The 24,642-nt window shown below is 35.1% G+C and overlaps 1 protein-coding gene across 2 annotated transcripts in view; it reads left to right on the top strand.

Moving 5' to 3' along the window:
- Nucleotides 1–7,295: 7,295 nt before the first annotated feature.
- LOC102596797 (proteasome-associated protein ECM29 homolog) overlaps nt 7,296–24,642 on the top strand; it is a 52,542-nt gene continuing 35,195 nt past the window's right edge. Inside the window, exons 1-14 of one of the 2 annotated variants that reach the window (XM_006356315.2) lie at nt 7,296–7,623; nt 7,975–8,142; nt 8,263–8,352; nt 11,960–12,096; nt 12,194–12,284; nt 12,397–12,479; nt 12,615–12,721; nt 19,458–19,610; nt 20,368–20,432; nt 22,340–22,427; nt 22,526–22,604; nt 22,751–22,859; nt 22,964–23,023; nt 23,185–23,303. In XM_006356315.2, the coding sequence (XP_006356377.1) occupies nt 7,411–7,623; nt 7,975–8,142; nt 8,263–8,352; nt 11,960–12,096; nt 12,194–12,284; nt 12,397–12,479; nt 12,615–12,721; nt 19,458–19,610; nt 20,368–20,432; nt 22,340–22,427; nt 22,526–22,604; nt 22,751–22,859; nt 22,964–23,023; nt 23,185–23,303 (1,562 nt within the window). In that variant the 5' untranslated portion in view covers nt 7,296–7,410. Of the gene's footprint in view, nt 7,624–7,974; nt 8,143–8,262; nt 8,353–11,959; nt 12,097–12,193; nt 12,285–12,396; nt 12,480–12,614; nt 12,722–19,457; nt 19,611–20,367; nt 20,433–22,339; nt 22,428–22,525; nt 22,605–22,750; nt 22,860–22,963; nt 23,024–23,184; nt 23,304–24,642 lie in introns of those variants that run through there. The other variant, XM_015312811.1, reaches the window with a different exon arrangement.

A 24,642-nucleotide genomic window follows, 5' to 3' on the forward strand; every position in this document is an offset into this window, starting at 1 on the left:
TCTTGTCCCAACTTCCATCTTTTTCAGTTAGAGGCTTCATAGATAGTCACTATAGTTGAGAGGTCTGTATCATTTATTTTATTAAATGTTTTGAAGACTTAAGTTGCCTATTTTATGGCGAGTTGAATATTATTTTTATATTCAGAGTTTTTCATTTGAGTTAAAGTTTTGTATTTCAGTTTCATGAACTCTTAATCAATTTTTAAGCTTTTGTATGCTTAAGTTAGTCTTCCGCTTGTAGTCAACCAGGATGAGGGTTCGCTTGGGGACCAGCAATGGTTCTTAAGTGCCGGCCACGTCCAGGGTGTAGACTCGGGTCGTGACAAAAATGGGTTGGAAAAGCCAAACCCCTCTCTTCTGTCACTTTAAACTTTGTTCTTTATGTCCTCGATTCTCCCATCTTTAGTTGTTTGACGCATACCCTACATTATGGCATAATTGTTTTCTATGATTTTTTTCCTCATATAGGACTACAGTACGGGACAAATGATTGACACATAATATGAATCACAAGACCTTTACTATCTTACCTCTTCAAATTCCTTCACAACATGTTCCATAACAAATTCTCTAGCCCTAATTTACAAATGTTTGGGACATTCGAGTTTATCCAAGCTACAGAAGATGGTGCCTAGTTTGTCTAGTTTATCCACATTAGATTGTGAGTCGTGTCAACTTGAGAAACACATTTCTGCTACCTTTTTCCATAGTACTGAGGGTCGTTCACAATCTATTTTTTCATTAGTTCATTATGATATTTGGGGTTTTAGTAGAGTCAGTTCACCCTTAGATTTTTGTTATTTTGTTAGTTTTTGATGATTATTCAAGATGTATTTGGATTTTCTTAATAAAAGATCGTTCTGAGTTTTTTTTTTTTTTTGTTGAAATACAAAATCAGTTTGGTGTTTCTATTCGTACTTTTCGTAATGATAATACCTTAGACTTGTCCTCTCTGTTTCAGGAATTTATGACTCACCAAGGAATTATTCACCAAACATCTTGTTTGCATACCCCTCAGTAGAGTGGTGTAACAGAAAGAAAGAATAAGCATCTCATTGAGATTGTTCGCACTCTCCTGATTGAATCCATATTCCGTTGGGACAATATTGTCGCATCTTGTTATTTAATTAATAGAATGCTCTCATCTTTTTCTTTATCCCCCCTCATGTCTTTAGGATCACATATTGTGTTCATAACTTAGCATCAGGTAAAGATAAATTAGCCCCTCGTGCTTTCAAATGTGTCATTCTTAGTTACTCTAGAGTTCAAAAAGGGTATCATTTCTATTTACCTGATGTTCGATACCTTATGTCCCTCGATGTCATATTCTTTGAATCTCAACATTACTATACACCTTCTAATGTCTCTGAGGTTTTACCCATACCTCAGGTCTTACCTGTATTGACTATTGAGGAATCTACAGTTACTTCTACATCTCCGGTTGTAGTGCCACCACTCTTGACTTATCATAGTCGTTCGCACCCAACACTAATCTAGATGATTCATATCATGCGCCGAACCTTGCTTCTACTATGGACTTGCTTCTTTCTAGTCAATCGATTGCAGTTCAAAAAGGTATACGATCCATTAGAAATGTTAACCTATATTATATTTTCTTGAGTTATCATCGTCTCTCATCAATCCATTTTGTCTTTGTATCATCTTTGTCCTCTATTTCCATTCTTAAGACTATATGTGAAGCATTTTCTCATTCTGGATGGAGGCAGTCTATGCTTGATGAGATGTCTCTTTTACATATAAGTGGTACTTGGGAACTTCCCTCCTTTCCTGGAGGTAAATCTAATGTTGTCGTTGGGCTTATGCAGTTAAAATTGGTCTAGACGATCAGGTTGATGGGCTTAAGGCTCGCCTTGTTGCCAAAAGATATACTCAAATATTTGGGCTAGATTATAATGATACTTTCACTCTTATGGCTAAAATAGCATATGTCCATTTTTTTCTATCTATGATTGTTGTTCGTCTTTGGCTTCTTCATCAGTTAGACATCAAAAATATTTTTCTATATAATGATTTTGCAAAAGAAGTCTATATGGAGCAACCACCTGGTTTTGATTTTGTTGTTCAGGGGGAGTAGTAGCCTTGTATGTCGATTGTGTAAGTCACTCTATGGTCTCAAACAATCTCATTGAACCCGGTTTGGAAAGTTTGGCATGGTAATGCAAGAGTTTGACATAATTCATAGTGGAGCTGATCACTCTATGTTTTTTCGGTATTCTACACCAAATTGGTGGATTTATTTAGTTGTTTACGTTGATGATATTGTTATCACTGACAATGATCAAGATGGTATCACTAATTTGAAACGACATCTCTTTAAGTATTTTCAAACTAAAGACCTTTACAGACTAAAACATTTTCTAGGTATTGAGGCTGGTTAGTCTAGATCAGGTATAGTTATTTCTCAATGCAAGTTTCCTTAGACATTCTCGAGGAGACAAGAATGATGAAATGTAAACTCATTGACACTCATATTGATCTAAATGTTAACCTCTTTTTGGGACAGGAGGAGTCACTGATCAATAATCCTAAAAGGCATAGACGACTGGTTGGAAAGTTGAATTATCTCACAATGACCAAACATGACATCTCTGTGAGTGTTGCAAGTCAGTTTATGACTTATCTCTGTGATAGTCATTGGGATGTAATTGTTCGTATTCTTTGGTATATAAAGTCAACTCTTGATAAATGACTATTTTTTTAGGATCAAGGCCATGAGTATTTGACTGGATATACAGACGCTGATTGACACGACATCCGGATATTGTGTTATAGTAGGAGATAATAATTTGGTGTCGTAGAAGAGTAAGAAATAGAGTGTGATTATTTGATTTAGTGAAGAATCAGAATATCAAGCAATGGATGTAGCAACTTGTGAGCTAGTTTGGATCAAACAGTTGCTGAGAGAGCTAAAATTTGGCGAAATTGGTCTGATGGAACTTGTATGTGATAATCAAGTGGTCCTTCATATCGTATCAAATCTCGTGTTTCGTGAAAGGACTAAGCACATTGAGATTGACTGCCACTTTGTCAGAGAAAAGATACTCTTAGGAGATATTGTTACAAAATTTGTGAAGTCAAATGATCAGTTTGGAGATATCTTTACCAAGTCCTTTACTAGTCCTTGTATTAATTACATTTGTAACAAGTTAGGTACATATTATTTGTATGCACCGGCTTGATGAGGAGTGTTAGAATATGAATAAGTATTACAATCTTATTTAGAATAGAATATGAATATGAATCCTATTTGAAAAAAGGAGTTTAATGTAGTGTCTATAAATAAAGTCTCAATGCAATAATGTAGACATACAATTTCAATAATATTTTTCTCCTTTATTTCTCACATATACTTTTTTTTATTTTATGGATATACTTAATTATTAAATTGCAAATACAATTCTAATCATATTTTTTCAGCCCCCTTTTACCTTCAATGTTCCTAGTTTCCACCTTCAAAGTTTCTCTTTCAACCTATCTTTAAATCATCGTCTCTTTCCCCCAAATTTCCTTACAATTAATGATCCTTCTCATGATTTCATGAGCTATTTTGTGATTCAATTTCATCAGGTATCTTCTAATTCTATTTTTTTTTTCTCTTTTTCATCAAAAGTTATAATCGTATACACGTTTCATCTATCTTTATGGGTTTTGATTGGAGGTTATTTTCACCATTACAATGACGTAAGTTAGTACTTCGAAGAGGGTCACAAGATGTACACATTTTTTTGATAAATTATTGAAAAAAGTACCTTCGCTTGATTTGTGTATCACTCAAGAGCAAGCCAAAATTTCAGGCTCTATTACTGCAAAGGAGATCGAGAAGCGAACAAAAATTCGTAATGACATATTGATGGATTGTACACCTGTATAATTGTATTGTTTTAGTTTCATTTTGCCATATTGCTAGGCTGCACATGATACATTAATACTTATATTGTTCAAACAAATATATGAGTTCATTGCATTCAAAGTATGTTAGTCAATTGTTGTATTCATATGAATATAATATAATTTGAATAAGAGGAAGAAATTATTGTTCTTTTAATAACTTTAAGATTTTTATACAGTAGAATACTTGTACACTTGGATACTTCTATTGTATTAGATGTCACTATCACTTGTATTGAATTATTAAAACAAGTTTAAAATGTGGATATATTGAATCCGTTGTATCCAATGTATGTTAGTGAATTGTTGTATTCTTATGTATACATATCATTTGTGTATATATTATTCATGTGTGTATTTAATAGTTGTATTAACATGCTAAATATACACATAATGTATGTATTGTATGCAAGAAATCAGATTTTGAGTATGTTGTATCCCAATTTTTTTTGTTAAACTAATAGGAATCTAAGAGTATATGCTATGAAGAGGTCATTATTTCTTGTGAATTTAATAATTGGAAGTTGAGAGTTTAAATGACATAATTAAAGGACAATTATATTAACAAACCCCCCCTTATTTAGTGCATTATTCATAACTGTATCATTGTATTTTTTTTAAGAAACCTATAAATACTTTGAATACAATGAGATTTAGACGGAAACTATAGCTATTTTGGATAAATATAATACTTATAGCTATACTAATCTAATAACCCTAAAATAATAGCCATTTACTCGTTTTTGTAAGTTGCTCTTTTTAAAAATACTTAAGGGGTAAAAGGACAAAAATATATTTTTACACTACTTAAAATAAAAGAAAGCTTATTATAGGGCTGCGTATTGGTCGGTTCGATTTTGAAGTTTATCAGTAATCGATTTGTAGACATGCTAAATCGTTATAGACCATTAAGAAAGTGACTTATCGAATATTGATTTATCGATTATTGATCGTTATTAGTTCGGTTATCTGTTTAATCGTTAAGATTTGACACAAAAAAATAAATTGAAATCACTTAAAAATAAGGTGACAAACCAAATGAACTATGAACATGAGTTGACATATTGCATCTTGCTCAAGAGCAAATAATGTCACATTGTAGAATAACCGAGAGTAATGAGACAATAAAAAATAAAAATATGAAATTAAACTCTAAGTTAAAGACTTTATATATTAAATTATATAAATATAGTTATTTAATTTACTATCAGACCGTTAATATTGAATCATTAATCCATTATTAACAAAATTAGTAACTTTTTATCAATTCAGATTATCAATTTCGATTTGTTTGAAATAACCTAACTTATATATCTATATTACCTTAAAAGCATAAACTCCCTAACTTGAATGTTAAATTACTATAATACCCCAACTTAAATCACTACATTTAGTATAAATTATATATTTAATATTATATTTATTTATTATATATTAAATTAAAATCATACACTTTTTTTCACATTGATGGGTAGTGACTTTTCCAAAGGGTTGTGACTTTTTTATAGAGTTGTGACTTTTTCGATGAGTTATGACATTTTGTGATTTTTCTGAAGGGTTGTGACTTATCTGAAAAGACACGATAAGAACCTTTTCATACTATCCTTTGTTGTCTTTAAATAGAGGGAGTTTCTCACACTTTTAAACTACAAATTTGTAAGTTTTTTTATTCTTCTTCTTAAAAGAAGAAAGATTGTGAGAGTTGTTCAGTTATGCAATTACAATATTTTTTTATGGGTAAATTAGATAGATCAACAAAAATTGATGCAACAAGGAGAATGAAATGACTCAACTTCGACGAGAGGGAGTTGCTCGGATGGTAAGCACCCCTCACTTCCAACCCGAAGGTTGCGAGTTCGAGTCACCAAGGGAGCAACATGGGTGGGAGCTCCTAGGGAGGGTTTAAAAAATAAAAAGTAAAAAAAATGACTCAACTTCAAATGAGAAGAGTATCTCGATAAGTAATATGTACTCATTTTCATAGCCATAAAATATACTTTTGCAGCAACTTCTACTTGACAAGAAGATCAATGATTTTTCGTTGCACAAACTACAACTTGGTGTTCAGAATCTGAAAAGTCCCAAAGTGTTGGAGAAAAAGTATTTGATCAAAAACTTGTTTGAAGAGTCCAAACTACATTTAATAAGTACTCTTTCTTTTCTAATTTATTTAGTGTACTTTTACTTTTATTCAGTATAATATAGAATGTTCTTTTTTCTTGGGGTGGGGGCGCATCTTTAAGACCACAAAGTGAAAAGATTTTTATATATTTTACATATGATCCTTAAATTAAAAGTCCTCTTTATTTTTTAAAATTTCATATCAAATTAAAATTAGACATATCTATATCTATCTTTTTTTTTTTTTATATCTATTATACTACCTAACTTAAAACACCAAATGTAGTATATCTTCTATATTTTATATTGTATTATATTTATTTATGTGTATTATACTATATTATATTAAAGAAATACACCTTTTCACATTGAAGGGCTGTGACATTTTCGAAGAGTTATAACTTTTTCGATGAGTTGTGACCTTTTTGAAGGGTTGCGACTTTTCGGAAGAGTTGTGACTTTTCCCAAGGGGTGTGACTTTTCCGAAGAGTTATGAATTTTCCGATTAGTTGTGACCTTTCTGAAGGGTTGTGAATTTTCTAAAGGGTTGTGACATCTTTCTGATAAGGCCCAATAAGTAGTTTTTCATACACTACCCTTTGTTGGCTATAAAAAGATGAGCTTTCTCAAATTTTTAAACTACATTTTAAAAAAATATATTCATTCTTCTTCTTCTTCTTCTTAAAACACCCTATTTAGTATGTCTTCTATATTTTTATGATAAGGAACAATATGCACATACCAATACTACACATTTTAACTATAAATGGAGGGATTTCCTCACATTTTTAAACTACACTTTTTTATGTTTTCTATTCTTCTTTTCCTAAAACCTCAAGATTGATTTATAGACGTTGACAATCTCAAAGGTGAGTGAAATTAGAACACTCTCTAACATGAATGTTAAATTAATCTAATATTCCAACTAAAAATATCAAATTTAGTATCTCTTCTATATTTTATAACAATATTTATTTATATTATATTAAAAGTAAGAACACCAACAATACAATAATAACAAAGTAATGTACTATAGAGAAGGAAGGAGAAAATATATTTAAGAGGTGTAACTAAGAGAATTTAAGAGTGACTAATTTTTTCTTAATAACATTCACGTTATTTTTAAAAATAATGTGATACATGATTTGATATTCACGTGTAACGGATGTGCGTCAAAACTAGTTGATCAATATGGGTACAAAAAAGTGAAGACCCCTACATTTGGGGACTACTCTAGTAATTTGGTGAAAAAATATGTATTAGCCAATTTCTTGAGAAAGAGGTTAGCATATGTCTTTGTGAAGTCCAGGTACAAAACCTACATTAAACGATCTCCCCAAGGTTTTCACAGAGACAACAGAGAAAGAAAAGAAAAATAAAATGGCGGACTCTTCTTCTTCCTCTTCAACTACGGCATCGTCTTGGTCATCTATGCTCTCTGGAAAATCAGATGTTGAGATAGAGGAACTCCTTGATCGAATGCTCACAAGGCTCGCACTTTGCGATGATTCCAAGCTACAAGACTTGCTCACCAAACTTCTACCTCTCTCCATTGCTTCCCTTTCATCTCCTGCTCCTCTTGTCCGCAACAAAGTAATCATTTTTCCCAATTGGGTCTCTTAATTTTCCTGTTAACTAATGTTCTCTTTTCTTGAATTACTCTATATTCAGTGGTAGGACTAATATAGACTAACCATTTTCCCCTTTCTCAAGACACATACCCTAATGGGTCTTTCAATTTTATCTTTTCTTGACTCTTAATTACGTTGTTTAGTACTTCAGTAAACATGGGCAGTATGCTTCTAGCTTGGGATGAGTGATGAGTCTTGCACTCCCTATGAAGTTCTTTAGTTGCATTCTCAAATTTGAATTGCGTGGTAGTGTATGTTTGTTGCTTAATTTTTTGAACACTTTGTTAAGCTGTACTTGTGTTCTTTCCGTTAGGTACTTGAGATTCTAAGCCATGTGAACAAGAGAGTGAAGCACCAGAATGACATTGGTTTGCCATTATCTGACTTGTGGCAGTTGTATATGGAATCTAATGCCTCATCAATGGTTAGGAATTTCTGCATCATGTATGTTGAGATGGCAGTTGATCGTACAAGAAAGGAGGTATGAGTTAATATTGGCTTCACAGGAAGTGAAGCTCATATATATATATTTGGGTGAATTTGACATCATTTTGCAAGGCAGATGTAATTACCTTGCTGATTCTAATATGTATTGTTTCAGGATAAAGAAAATATGGCACCTAACTTCTTAGCTAACATTTCAAAGCTACCTCTTCAACATCAAGACATACTGTTGAGGGTCATAACCAAGGTAATCACATCATCTTCATCTAGTCTAGAATATATGTGGTTCTTTGTTCTCCTTTTAGTTACATATGGTTGTCAGAATCTGCAAGAAAGATGTAGGAAAGAACAGTAAGGAAAAGGTGAGTGACTCTAGTAGAGGTGTCTGTTGTCCAAAAATTTGTGGGGAAGTTAGAGACTTAGAGGACTGCTTCTAAAATTTTAGCATATATGTTAAATACTCGGACATAGCAGGGCGCACACAATCTTATGAATATTCTTTCTAATGATTTTGATGTATATTTTCTTAAGACAGAGTGAAATGAATATACATATATATCCGTGTGTGTGTGCACATATATTCATAAAGTAAAATGAATGTATATTATTAAGGACGATATTGTTTCTTTTTTTTTTGAAAAGGTAACTTGTATTATAAACACAGGAATACTCAGGACGTATTCCAGTAATACTTACAATCAGAAATACAAAAGTGTTGCTGTTTTCCTATGAACTCCTTAAGGACTCTAACATACTAGTGATATCCTCATCTTCATGAGGATATTCATGTTTACACCAAAAATAGAAAAGAGCTAAACATTTCAGCTTCATCTTCTCCATAGAGTAGCTCTTGTTCTCAAAACATCTTTGATTCCTTTCCAGCCAAATAGTCCACCAAATGCATGCTGGGACAATCTTCCATCTCTCCCTGTGCCCCGACTGATTTCCATCCCGATTCCAACATGCCAAAGCTTCCTTTATGTTTCCTGGCATAGACCAACTGATGCCCCTTTTATTGATGAAAATTTGCCAAAGTTTCACTGTCTCCTTACAGTGTAAAAAGAGATGATTTATTGTCTCTGTCTCACATTCACAAAAAAAACATCTGGAGCACAAATCGAGGCCCTTCTTCATACGGTTATCCTGCGTGAGAACAACCTGTTTTGCTAAGAGCCAAGTAAAACAGGCCACCTTGAAGGGCACCTTAACTTTCCAGATCATTTTCCATGGCCAGTAGAGTAAAAATGACTGAAGTACAATATTGTTCTTAAATAATGACCATTGTTATTAGTTCATGAGCGATTGACAATGTATAAGACAAAGATGTAGTTATACAACGATGAAGTGCCTAGCCCTTTCCTATTTCTGGTGTAAACATGAATGTATGGAAGACAAAATCTTTTGTTGATGTTCTAGGTCTTTATAAGCTACGTTACGCGGGCTCTTCATTTTTGCTGCCGAACATGACATGGGAGCGGGATTCGGTCAAGCCTTACCGGATACTTTGATTGGAGTCCATGGAAAAATTTGGGGGGAAAATTGAGATTTTGATTTCTTAAAATAAAAGATAAAATCAAATTTAAGACGTGGAAAATGGAATAACTTCTATCCTTTTTAGCTTTTCCCCTTGATCAAAGTTTGCTATTTATAAATTTCTTTATGTTTCCTGGCATAGACCAACTGATGCCCCTTTTATTGATGAAAATTTGCCAAAGTTTCACTGTCTCCTTACAGTGTAAAAAGAGATGATTTATTGTCTCTGTCTCACATTCACAAAAAAAACATCTGGAGCACAAATCGAGGCCCTTCTTCATACAGTTATCCTGCGTGAGAACAACCTGTTTTGCTAAGAGCCAAGTAAAACAGGCCACCTTGAAGGGCACCTTAACTTTCCAGATCATTTTCCATGGCCAGTAGAGTAAAAATGACTGAAGTACAATATTGTTCTTAAATAATGACCATTGTTATTAGTTCATGAGCGATTGACAATGTATAAGACAAAGATGTAGTTATACAACGATGAAGTGCCTAGCCCTTTCCTATTTCTGGTGTAAACATGAATGTATGGAAGACAAAATCTTTTGTTGATGTTCTAGGTCTTTATAAGCTACGTTACGCGGGCTCTTCATTTTTGCTGCCGAACATGACATGGGAGCGGGATTCGGTCAAGCCTTACCGGATACTTTGATTGGAGTCCATGGAAAAATTTGGGGGGAAAATTGAGATTTTGATTTCTTAAAATAAAAGATAAAATCAAATTTAAGACGTGGAAAATGGAATAACTTCTATCCTTTTTAGCTTTTCCCCTTGATCAAAGTTTGCTATTTATAAATTTTTTCTTTCTCATAGAAAAGAGGGGTAGTTTCTAAGAGGGTGTTTGAATTTGCTTATTTTAAGTAACTTTTGTCTTTTAAGCTTTGTTTTATTTTTGGAGGGGTTTGGGAAAGACAAAATATGCTTTTAAACATTTACTTTTTGACTAAAAAAGTACAAAAATAAACTAAAAACCGAAAGTTGGGTATAACAACCTTATGGCTTTTAACTTTTAGCTTTTAGCTTAGCTACTTAGAAAAGCCAACTCAAACACCCCCTAAATTAATTATTAGCATGTTAACTTTTGACAATAAACTTGTGTTTTTTAATGCCCATCTTGGAGTATGAAAGATTGAATTCTACGACATGCATGGAAATTTTCCACAGGATATCAATTTAGAATATTTTTAAAGCTCTATTTTTATAATTTTGATTTTGTTTAGCTAAATCCCAGCACCCATATCCATACCTGGGTCCGTACTCCCGAATTTAAAATTTAGATTTTGCCAAATCCGACTCCCGGATCCGCGTCCGTGTCGGATACCTACACCCGAGTCTTCACAACTTAGTCTGTAAGTAGGTTATATCTTAGTGCATTTTATTATATTCCCTTATACTTATGGACAACTGCAGTTTTTATGTGGCAAATCGTTATATAAAAATGTTGCCTTCTCAAAAAAAAGAAGAAAAGATGTAGCAATAAAAAGAGAGACATGTTATATGGAGTAGATGATATTTCCTGGATTTTCTTGTGAGTCTTGCAAGGAGGAGGTACATCTTCCATCAATTGGTCATGGGGAACTAAGGGATAAATATGTTGCTTAGGATACAGAAAAGTTATTTTCTCCCACTTTTGCTGATCTTTTATGACAGCCAAACATCCCCTTAGCTTACGTTTCTCTGTGCTTTCTATGCTCTGCTTTCTGCCTAGGGAATATTGTTACTATACAATTAGCTTTGGATGGAGAAATGCCAACAGGGGTTATATTATATCTGTCTGATGAATATGTGCATCTTGCAAGTATTATGTTACCAAGCATGTGTAGTGTTGTGAGGAAATACCAACTGTGGCTCTGTGAGTTTGTATTAGGTAATGGTCCAAGCAATAGCTAAAGCTTTTTTCAGATTAGAAGTTTTGTTGTAGATGCCGTTATGTTGCTCATTATTTACCTAACAGGACCATGCAGTTGAAACTGTCAGGAGAAATTCCTGGAGAACATTTGCATGATACTAATGATCTCTGTAGCCAATGGTTTCAATGCCTTTGAACTAGTTTAACATGTAAACAATTTATTTTATTTTAATTACTAGATATTGAAGTTCATATGGTGCTTATATTGGATTCATCATTTTTCTGCATTGTACCTCTCAAAGTGCTCTTTGAGAAGTGTAAAAATTTCAGATTGACTACTTTAGTGAAGATCCTTTGATAAATTGTTAGAAAGTGCTTTATCAATCACATTGGATTCTATTCACAAGACAACAAAAGACGTTGATCATATCTATGTTAAGTCCTACGTGAAATCTTTTCTGATTTTCAGGTGATTGGGGAATGCCATTCTATCAAAATAAGGGATGAAATAGCGGCAAAGTATAGAAGATCTGGTGATCTGCCAGACCACAAGATATTTCTTGAATTTTGCCTTCACATGGTGTTATATCAACCAACTTCTCAAAGGTTGGACTAGAGTTTATATGAGTATATTAGTTCGGTAATTTTGACATTTGAGAAGCTAATTGACTAATTTGTTGTAATATAAAATTTATCATTACAGCGGCGCTTGCCCTGCCGGACTTTCGATTGCTCAATGTGATCGTGTTACTGGGAAACGACAATTGACAAATGACTATTTAAGAAATGTGAAGGTGATTCGGTAGCTTAACGTACCATTCTGTAAACATTACATGGATAGATTTTTGTCCATCTCTGTTGACTATCTGAAGAAAACTTATTGTTGGTCTATCTCACATTATGCAGTTGGGAATCTTGAATATCGTTCAAGCTATGGAACTGTCTACAGAACTTGTTTATCCCCTCTATGTGGCTGCCTCTGCAGATTGGTACTTCTTGTTTCTTTCGAAGTTGATTCTGCGGAACCTGATGTGTTTAGGTTTTGTTTTAGGTAGTTGAATGTCTTCGCTCCCTTTTCTGATTTCTGAATAAATAACATCAGCTTCTTTGGTTTTCTTTGAAAGTCAAGAGTCTATTGTTAAGAGAGGAGAGGAGCTTCACAAGAAGAATGCTTCTGGTGTGAATTTGGAGGATGCAAACCTCGTGAGCAAACTGTTTGTGCTATTTAATGGTATGATATACATTATGTTAGAATGCAACTTGTTTTACCCTGATAATGTTACGCTGGCGATTGATTACATCTTATTAGTGCTGGAATTGAAAGAAAATATATCTCTGTTAGGTTGTCTTTGCATAGGGTTGGAAGAGCGGACTTTTTATACTTGCACTTCCCTGATAAACCTTTCTTTTTGTGCTTTGATCTTCATAGTATAGAATGGTAATTGCAAAAGTTTGTGGAGATTGTTCATCAATTTCACATTATTTACCAAGGATTTGTAGAAATCCTTGCTTGTAGTATAATCAGGTCAACAACACCAATGCTTTTCCATTATTCTGAGCTTTGTCTTGATTTGGAGTCTCACATTGTTTGTGGGATGGGAACATGTACTCCTAATATGATCTTTGGACAATCCCCCTCACGAGCTAGCTTTTAGGATTGAGTTAGGTTCAAGGTCCATTTCTTTATCATGGTATCGGGGCCAAGCCATCCCAATTTATTGTTTATGATGTTGCCCCCCTCGTCTTATATTGTCCACACTTTAGATGACCAATCGTGGGCCTAGGGGGTGTTGGAGTCCCTCATCATTTGTGGGATGGGAACATGGACTCCTTGTATGGTCATGGACAATCTTCCCCTTATGAGCTAGCTTTTAGGGTTGAGTTAGACCCAAAGTCCATTTCTTTATCATGATATCAAATCCAGGCTCATCCCAATTCATTATTTTTATCGTGTTGGCTTTTCGTCTTGTATTGTCCACGCTTGAGATGCCTAGTCTTGGGCGTGGGGGGTGGTGGAGTCCCACATCGTTTGTGGAAGGGAACAATGACTCCTTATATGGTCTTGGGGTATCCTTCCCTTATTTTCTAATTTTTGGGGTTGAGTTAGGCCTAAGGTCCATTTCTTTATCATTATATCATATCCAGGCTCATCCCAATTCATTATTTTTAATGTTGGGCGGTTGGGTCTCCCGTCTTATATTGTGCTTACTCTAGATGTCTAGTCCTGGGCGTGGGGTGGGGTGGGATGTTGGAGTCCCACATCGTTTGTGTGATGGGAACATGAACTCCTTATGTGGTTTTGGGCAATCCTCCCCTCATGAGCTAACTTTTGGGGTTGAGTTAGGCCCAAAGTCCATTTTTTTTTATCACTTCTCCTTTGGGGCATCTTCAGAATCTGAAGCTGTTTTAATTCCCTTAGTTTTTTGGTAGCGTAGAAAATCTGCAATGTTCTCGCATCATTCTTGCATTGTGCTTTAGCTCCACTGACCTTGTTCTTTAACTCAACTTCTTTGGGGCGGGGGGGGGGGGATGTTGGAGCCCCACATCGTTTGTGTGATTTCCCATGAACTCCTTATATGGTTTTGGGCAATCCTCCCCTCATGAGCTAGCTTTTGGGGTTGCGTTAGGCCCAAAGTCCATTTCTTTATCACTTCTCTTTTGGGGCATCTTCAGAATCTGAAGCTGTTTTGATTCCTTTAGTTTTTTGGTAGTGTAGAAAATCTGCAATGTTCTCGCATCATTCTTGCATTGTGCTTTAGCTCCACTGACCTTGTTCTTTCACTCAACTTCTTTGGTTTTGGTGAGATTCTGGCTAACCTCCACCATCAGTGTTAGCTTATTAACTTAGGGATCATTCTGATTATTTGTTTTTAGATTTCAGGTTTTTAGTTTTGATTGCAAATCCTAGAGCTATTTTCTGAGTTACAGGTGAAGGCAAGTGGTAAAATTTGAGGAGTATCTGTTTGAATTGAAGATGCTCTAGGGATAAGCTGGATCAAGTTTTTAAAAGTATTGTCGGATTTTCCATCTCAATGAATGGTATCTTCTGAAGGTTTCTTTCCTTCTCAAAGAGGATTGAGACAAGTTATGGAAGATTTGAACAACATGATAAAAATTACACAGGGCAATGGATGGATTAGGGGTTTCAATGTGGCAAACTATCAAATTAACAGGCTGGAAATTACTCATCTTCAATATTGCAGATGACACCTTGATTTTTTGTGATGTAGAAGAGAGCCTTGAAGCCATTTATGAGCTCATATTAATTGGATGAAAAGTCAAACTTTCCAGCTAATGCGGTGCCAAACATACAACATATGATAACCATACTGAGAGGGGAAGTTGGTGTTATCCCAACTATCTATCTTGGGATGCTTTTGGGAGGTTAAAACAAATCAAGAGACAGTTGGATTGGAGTCTTGGAAAGGTGTGAGAAAAAAATTAGCAAGATGGAAATTACACTACATTTCCTTGGGTAGTAGACTGGCCCTCATAAATTCTGTGATGGATGCTCTTCCAACCTACTTGATGCCCTTATCCCTATATCTACAAGTGTAGAAAAGAAGCTTGAAACCTTGAGAAGAAATTTCCTTTAGTGAGGAAATAAATAGAAACGAGGATGCCATTTTGTTAAATGCGAAACTCTGACCATTAGCAACCATAAAGGGGGATTCAGAGTGAGAAACTTGAGAAAGCAGAATAGCGGTGGAGGTTTACTAGGGAGGAACAGGCACTATGGGGCTGGGTATTAAAGGAAACATATGGAAATGAAAGTTTTTTGATGAACCATCCTTATGGTACAAGTTTGTGGAGAGTTACAAAGAACCTGTGGGGGAACTCTATTGACAAGCTGATTTTTAATGTAAAGGAAGGAGATAATTCTATTTTTGGAGGACAACTAGTTGGGAAGGAAGCCTCAAGCAATTATTCTCTTACAGGTATGATTTGAATTAACAACAGGGGGCTACAATGAAGGAGCTTTGATCTGGACAGGGCTGGAACCCCACCTTCAGAAGACTTCTTTTTGATTGGGAAATGCCCTGAATATCAGACTTCACTAATATTCTGGAGTAATGCAGAGGACTACAGGAGGGGGAACATACACTTAATTGGCAAAAACACAGAAACAGTCAACTCAGCATAAAAAAATTGAACCAAAGGGGAGCTCAACTCAATTTATGGCCTTGGAAGCATATTTGGAGTGTAAAGATACCATACAAAATGACATGCTTCACTTGGTTAGTAGCCAGAGAAGCTGTCCTTACACAGGAAAACCTAAGAAAAAGGGGAATATGAATATGTTCAAGCCTTCAAGGTGTTATTTGTGTAGACAAAAGGCAGAGATAATCAACCATCTGTTTCTACATTATAATGTGACTAGTCAGCGGTGGGATTTGTTCATCAATCTCAAGGGTATTAGGTGGGCTTTGTCATGAAGAACATATGTACTTTTGTTATGTTGGAACACACGGAGAAACTGTACTACTAAAGAAGATAGATGAAAAATTGTCCCATCAACTATTTGTTGAACTCTTCGGAAGTAGAGAAGTTCAAGATGCTTTGAAAATACAAGTAATCCTACTATTAAGATCAATTTGTTCAACCTCAAAGGGTATTAGGTGGGGGCAATGTGAGGAAGAACATCTGAACTTCCAATAGAAGAGAACTTTACCACTAACAAAGACAAGTGTAAAATTGTCCTAGCAAATCTTCTCTATCTGTCGCCAGAAGAGAAACAAGGAATGGAAATTGTGTCACACCATAAAGATATCAAAAACACGAAGCTGCTCCTCATATGTAGCTATGTATAAGGATCAAGCTCTTTTTGCTTCAAAAGCTCTCGTATTTCTTTTTCTCCATATTGTCTACATTATAAGTGCTAATTGAGCAATATCCCACTCCCGACATCTTCTTTTCTATCCTCTAAAGGTCCAACTAGAGTTCATTCTTCGTAGTACTCAACATAGTTAATTGTATCTTGAACCATCTTAAAGCTTTCACCATAGATGTGATGTTGCATCATGTTTGATGATGCAACAAGAGATGATTCACGTCCTCCCTCAAGTGTTTACGGGAAGCAACAAACATATGCGATTCTCTTCTTTCTCATGTTTTCGATCATCAAAACTGCACCCATAGGTGCTAATCACTTGAAAAATACACTTTTTTTTTCACCCATGGAATCCAAGCTAATATATGAGGAAAAACACTATTTCTATTTTGCTAGCAACATACAATACTTCAATCCAAGATCTTGTCCTTGCTTCCAACACCCAACCCTGAGAATTCTGGCTCTACTGGTAAGGTTTGGTTATAGATCATTTTAAGTAGACTTTGAAGCTCTGTTATATCCAATTCATCAAAGTTACTTCAAGATCCCAAAATAGGCTTTGCACATGTAATCTTTGGACCTGCTAGATTGTCATCGGCAATACTATAGATGTTTAGGAAAGTGATCCTCAACGTGCACCACAATCTCCTAGATATTAACCCTATACTAGTCCTCGCACGGAATGAGATACAAACATTAAATTCCTCCCACCCTTTCTTTGAAGGTCACTCCCAAAAGGCATAGTGATATATATATAACCATGGTGTCTGGGCTAGCTTGCGTTCACCTCGACTAATTTCACAGGATACTTGCGACCTGACACCTGCCACTAGCAACAGGTACCCGACAACTCTATCCACCAAGACTAGACGAAATGGGAAGCAATCACCTAGTGTTTTTGTCTCTGCTGGAATTTGAATTTGAGTCCTAATGGTGTTCAATCCACTTCGTTATTTCATTGACTACTAGGCCACACACTTGGGTGCAGGCATAGTGGTATGTCTTGTGGTGCCATATTTCTCCCATATCACCTCTCTCAATAAGGCATAGTGGTGTTTTTGGTTTTCCACCACCTTTCATTGTGTCAAGACTTGTATGGACCATTCATCTTTCAACTTGCTAACTACAACCAAATGTTTTTTAGGCGGCATGATAAGACTTCATAGTCTTCATTGTAATGTTTTCTTTTCTAAAGTAATGCTTCTGGACATAGAACTGAAAGTAGAGACTTTTAAGAACCCAAAACATGGTATGCTATTAAAAAAGATAGCTTTATCTATTTTCTAGTAGAATAGTTCTGCGCAATATCAACTTATTTCAACACAATGAACAAACAACAATATGCACAATAATAATCTTGGTTCAAACCATTAAAAGTTACGTATTCCTTAGCTTAAACCATGTAATATAGACTCTTAAAATCAAATATTCACAACAACTATGCCTCAATCCCAAATAAGTTTGGGTCAACTATACAAATTTTACTTCTCCGTTTAGGCTCAACTCATGTGATCATCACCAAATAAAAACAAAAGTGAAAATAAGTCAAATATATTAAAATTATACTCCCTCCGTCCCATTTTATGTGAGGTAATTTGACTCGGCACGGAGTTTAAGAAAGCAAGGAAGACTTTTAAAACTTGTGGTCCAAAATGAATGATAGAAATTTGTGTGGCTGTAAATCATTTCATTAAGGGTAAAATAGACATTTTATAGTTAAATTGTTACTTAATATAGAAATGTGTCATTCTTTTTGGGACTGACTAAAAAAGAAAAGTAAGTCACATAAATTGGGACAGAGGGAGTAGTAAAATTAATAATAGTATAAGTTCTCTAACTAGACTAAGAGCCCGTTTGGATTGGCTTAGAAAAAGTAGCTTTTAAGTCGAAAACAAAAAGTCAAACTGAAATGACTTTTAAGTCAAAAATAAAAAGTAGGGTGGAGACCTACTTTTGGTTTTTGATTTATTTTAAGTCATTTATGACCTTGCCAAACACTTCTTAACTTATTTTAAGTCATTTTTGACTTATTTTAAGTTATTTTTTTTGATGAAGTATTTTAAGTTGGTTTTTATATTACCAAACACTTTCAGAAGTCAAAAACTGGCTTAAAAGTAGGTTTGACCAACTTTTAAGCCAATCCAAACACCCTCTATATCGTATTCCCCACTAGTAGATATAACCATATGATCTTTTTCCTCCATTATATTATATGCCCTATCTTTAGCTAAGTCTGCGTTGATTAAAAATCAATTATTCACGAGTATAAAAATTGTAGGGAAATATTTTTCTTCCGAAGAACATGTTGCCGAATATAACAATTTATGGAATCAAATCGAATTCCAATACTAGAAGGGAAACTATCATTTCTCTAACATAAACACGTTTAACTCACTTCAGATATCCTTACTACCATAAAAACAGTTCCATTTCAGAAAGTAGTAGCATTTGTACCATATAAATAGATCATTGAGAAAGTAGAAACATACATGTGAAGGTAGGTTTGTTGTCCCCCAAAGTGCAATGTCCAACAAAGAGTCACACAACAAATGGACCTAGTCAAGTTATTAACAGGTTATTCACCCCCCACTTCCACCATGACCTGCAACTATTATGTGAGGAACATATCTACAGAGGTTTTTGGTGCCATTCACTCATTGGTGTTATTGAAAATTATTTTTTAGGGGTCGTTTGGTAGCTGGATAAGAAATAAATTATTCATGTATTGATTTCTGTACAACTTGTATGACGTTTGGTAGGTAGATATGAAGTAAGTTATTCATGTATAAAAGTAATACGATGTTTGGTTGACAATTTAGAAGCCCGCATAACTAGTACATGGATAAGTTAGGAAGGAAATCTATGTATTATTTTATGCAAGATGGAAGGTGGAATAACTAATACATGAATAACTATCTCTGCATAACTAATACTTGCATAAAATAATACATAAATTCACTCATAACTAATCCATACATTACTAATACCTCCATACTCTAACCAGCTAGCAAACAACCCCTAACTGCTTTTGTCTTTTTTTGCCTCAATTTTTATTTCTGATGCATATCTTGGTGAATAAGAAATTATTTTGCTCTATCAGATGCAGATAATGCTAACGGTGTAGCTGTTTTTGTAGGTACCGCTGGAACTGACCAAATTCCACCAGAGTCTAGAGTTAGTCCTGGAAATCCATCTTTGAGAGCAAAACTGATGTCTATTTTTTGCCGATCAATAACTGCAGCAAACAGTTTTCCGTTGACTCTACAGTGTATTTTTGGCTGCATATATGGTAAAATTTTTGTCTTTGGTGTAGAACTGGGATATGCTCGGAAACCATTATCGCATCTTGTAAAGCATTAGAGTCATCTCTTAAAGGGGACCATAAAAAGGTCCAAAATTTCATTTATGGCTTGCGTTGTTTCTTCAAGATTGTGTGCTGGTATTTTAGCTTCTTTTATACCCACAAATGTAGGATTTAAGCTCATGTAGCCTCCTACTCTGAGATTTCTGCTTGTTTAGAATGGTTATGCTTACCATTCTGTGATGTGTCCTTAAATTATTTTGTATCCTCATATGGGTAAAAAATATTTTTTCTCTATGTTTATGATTTTCTCTAGAGTAGGCTACGAAAGTACTCCTTCCGTCCCAATTTATATACATAGTTTAGATTTTGAAAGTCACTTTTTTGTTTTGACCGTGCATTCGGACATACAATTTTAAAGATTTTTGAAAAATAATTTACATATTTAAGAACTACATAAAAGGTACTACAAGTCCAAGATTTACCAATTTAAATTATTTAAAGGGCATATCGAGCTTCCCAATCAATCTAATTTTCAAGGGGTGTGCCAAGAGCTATATGTTTCAATTTTCTATTTATGCTAACCTCAAACATAGAGCAGTTTTTTTAATTTGCATGTTATAAAATGCTGCATCTTATTCTTTTATTGCATAAGTACATCTATTAGGAATTTTTCTGTCATTCCTTCAAACTTACAGTCTTACTATTATAGAAGACAAGTCATTTATACTTCTTGCTTTTATAGGAAGTAATACAACGTCAAGGTTGAAGCAATTGGGGATGGAGTTCACAGTATGGGTCTTCAAGCATGTAAGATTTCATGACCTATGAGAATCTCTCACAACATAGTGAAGCTCAACAATCCTGTCATATGCTAATAAAGGAGCTCAAACATTGTCCAATATAGGTTGAAGAAAGATGTGGGAAGTGCGATAACAGTTAGGGGTACTTGAGAACATTTGTTTCCAAAAATTAAAGACTCCTTTTCATGATTATAGAGGCTTGGAGAATGCCTTCACTAGATAAGTTGAAGTTCATTTCTCTTGTTCACCGTGAAGGTGCCAAAGTATATGCACGATGTGGCTTTGAGTGCTCTTCTTGATTTCCTGACCGCTCTATCTAATTATATATGCAAAAATGATTTTTTTTTACACCAAATGCATAAATGGAGCATGAAAGAACTTTTCATATTCCTTAATTTCCTTCCATTGCATTGGAACATCCTCTTCATCCTATCATTCCAAATTGTCCAAGAAAAGGTTTGCTGCTTTCATCTGGGGTACCACGCTTCCTTGGTCCAACTCAGAACCACATATGGTGCAACAATAAGTAATGTACATCTTTCTTGCACTCGTTGGATGAACAATACTAACTTGCAAAGTTACAATAACAATATGTTCCCTATGTCTAAGATTTGCTTGCTCTAACTATTGCATTCCCAGATTACTCTCTATGTGGAGGAAAAGAAACTTCCTCTTTTGCTGTTATACTCCATATCTTCTGCCCTTCATCCCGTCTTTGCCTTAAGTTACATAAGTAATAAGGTCACCTGGACCTACTTATACTTGGTCCTCTCTGTAATTTATCATCTGCACCTAGTGTACATGTAAAGCTTTTGTATAAACTCCAATTCCTACTATTTCCAATACTAGATAACTCATCTGAAGCATATCTCTCAATTATTCCCCGCATGTTGTGATGATCAACTAGAGTTTTTCTTTTTAAAAGATATCCGAGAAATTCGTTGTATTTCAATTCTGAAACATGGTGGATAATGAGTCCATTTGTAGTTTTTTCTCCACCTAAATATCAGATTTGGTTCACTGATTAGGGTTCAAGCTCAGGTGTGCCTACCACATAGTTAGCACAATACTACCTTTGTTGTTCGAACCAAAACTTGGGAGCAGATCACTTAGAGGTGTCCTCTCATTTGCACTGTGCTCAGCTGTAGATATGACGAATAATATCCAATTACCATTATGAACAATTGAGCCAAGAACCTCATGGATTCATCTTTCTCCTTTATAATGCCTTTATGGATATGTTGTCCTTAAAGACTCATTATTTAATGTGATAAACATCCGTAACATGATGATTGATGCCCTATATATGCACTACTTGCCTTTTTCCATAATGCATCCAACATTGGTTAGTAAGTTGACAATAGGAGAATCAAGTGTTAAAAAAGTTCAGTTATTAGTTAGTGTCCAACAAGAAAAGAATATAATATGAGTCTAAGGTTTGACTGTTATAGACTCACTCGTGGGTAAGGTTTATACAAGGCGAGGCCCTCAAGTTGAGACCATCACGAACTGTCATGTTGATTGGAGAGGTAATTGGTTATTGATTGGAGATTGAATTTTTTTTATAGAATATAGAAAGTGTGCAACGATGGTGCTTGTAAATCACTAGGTAGCCTAGCTCGACCCAAGCAATGCCCAAAAGTCCATGCCTTTCTTGGTCGGGCCAACCCAACGGGCGATTTTCGACAAGTCTTTCTGAATTGGAAGAACAAGAAGGGGAACTGACCTCTTCTATTGAACCTGAGAGTTGGAGATCCACTTTCGCTTATGCTGAAAATACCAAGATTTGCCTGAGGAGGATGGTCTTTGGCTTCCAGTGACAATTCACTCTTCTTATGTACACCAATTCTTTGATAACTGAAGCAATTTCATTGAATTTAATTTCTCTTGACACTTTATTATCAATATATGCAGGGAACAATGGACCAGTTGAGGCTTATGGGCCCTGTTATACTGACTGGGATTCTGAAATCTCTTGATGGTTATTCAGCAGCAGAATCAGGTGCTATTGCTCATACAAAAATGAACTTTGTTAGGCTAAGCCCTATGAGATTGATACAATTGGCTTAGTATAATTTTTAACAAGTAATATCTGTCCAGATGTTATTGCGCGGGAGACGAAAGCATTTGCCTTCCAAGCAATTGGCTTGCTTGCTAAGAGGATGCCTCAACTTTTTAGGTATGTACATTTTCTGATATGTGTTTTCTTTTCACTCTCCCTCTCTTCTCCAGACCTCCCTCCCTCCCTTCCCCCGGGACTTTCTTTTGCTTGCAGCTAAATTAGATATTTTTTGATGTGCCATTTTCTTTTTGAATTTGTTACAGAGATAAAGTCGATGTTGCTTCAAGGCTCTTTGTTGCCCTGCAATCTGAGGCCCAATTTCTCCGTCTTACTATTCAAGAAGCAACAAATTCCCTTGCTTTTGCTTACAAGGTTCTACTTTCTAAGCTGTCAACACTATTTGTCGTATATTTAAGTTTTCTATGTCTCCACCCTTTTTCTTTTATTACATCTTTTGATGGCTATTTGGTTTTCAGGGTGCACCACAAAATGTATTAAATGATCTGGAGGCGCTCCTTCTGAGAAGTTCTCAAGTGGTAGGATACATTTGTACTATTGATTCCTTTTTCTTGTTCCAGTGTTATGCTTGTTTCTGTCAACTTGAGGGACTGTATATAATATGGATGCACGTTGTTATTTATTGTTTAATTCGATGCAAGCTGTTATTTATTGTTTAATTCGTTTTCTTTTTCAAAAGGAGGAAAGCGAAGTGCGCTTTTGTGCTATGAGATGGGCAACCTTGTTGTTTGACATGCAGCATTGCCCAAGCCGATTTATTTGTATGGTTGGAGCTGCTGACACTAAGCTGGATATAAGGTTAGCTTATGAGGTTCGCTGGTTAACATTAAGTGAAGATTCTTGTTTAGCAACTGTTCGATATCTTTCTACAATATTCACTTACGACCATAGTAGTACTTTTGCATATTTAGAATCTTTGCTGAGCTTTTTACAGGTTCCCTCATTATTGAAGATTCTTGTTTAGCAACTGTTCAATATCTTTCTATAATATTCACTTACGACCATAGTAGTACTTTTGCATATTTAGAATTTTTGCTGAGCTTTTACAGGTTCCCTCATTATGTAGCTTAATGCTTCAATTGTAAGTCTACTCAATGCAATGACATGAGATTTTGGTTAACTTGTCAATTTAGATAATCTGTATCTCTCTTTTGGTTTCTCGTTCTTGGTATGTAATAAAGAATGGCAATCTGGCATTTGACAATTAATCCTTGATATACGGTTATGCTTCTCAACATAAATGATTGTATCTAACTTGAAAAGTAGATCAGTTTTCCGTGGAATTCTATGGCAATAATTCTATCAATCATGTTGAGTAATTTCTAGAAAACCATATATTGGCATGGGATCTCTACTTTTTGTGTACTACTTGTATCCCGGGACTTAAATCCCACAATCAGTGTTATCAAAGGCGCATTTAAACCTTGAAGCGAGGCTCAAAACGCGTTGAGCGCTTTGCCTCACTTAATGTGCGCTTCAGTGTCGTCATCAAGACTCCAAGAGATACTTTTCCTTGTGAATGAGCATTTCTTGAAGAGGCGATGCTAAACCGTTGACATTTTACATTATCGTAAAAACAATCAATTTCCTTGTCCATATATTTGTTATTCCTGCCTATATTATTAGTCTTGGACTACACATATATATAGTTGTATATTTTCTCCATTTGCATATTTTCTCAATGAAGCTCACCCTTTATTTGCGCTTTGCACTTAAAGCCCCAACAAACCTTAGAACTCTTTTGCACTTTTCGTTTTTGATAAAACTGTCCACAACATCAGTAAATTATTACCTTTTCTAAAAATTTCTATTAGTCATTTGGTGATGCTGTTCCTTTTGAGAGATGAACCTATTCTACTTTAATTCTAACTGTAACACCATTCCTTGAAGCTTTCTCCCCCTTTTTCTGGTCAACATGTGTGGTTCTGCACTAATTTTGTAATTTGGATCCTTCAAGTGGAAGAATGTATTCCATTTGTGTTAGTGGTTGCAAGCTAATAATGGTTGCAAGCTAGAATGGAGGGTGGAGATGTGAGAACCCTGGAAAACTAACTATAGGTTTGGGACAACCAGTCATAGTGCGCCCGTCCCACATACTGGCGTTGTGGGTGCTTTATTGCAACCAGAAGTTTCATTC

The sequence above is a fragment of the Solanum tuberosum genome, unplaced genomic scaffold, assembly GCF_000226075.1.
Source record: "Solanum tuberosum cultivar DM 1-3 516 R44 unplaced genomic scaffold, SolTub_3.0 scf00217, whole genome shotgun sequence".
Lineage (NCBI taxonomy): Eukaryota > Viridiplantae > Streptophyta > Magnoliopsida > Solanales > Solanaceae > Solanum > Solanum tuberosum.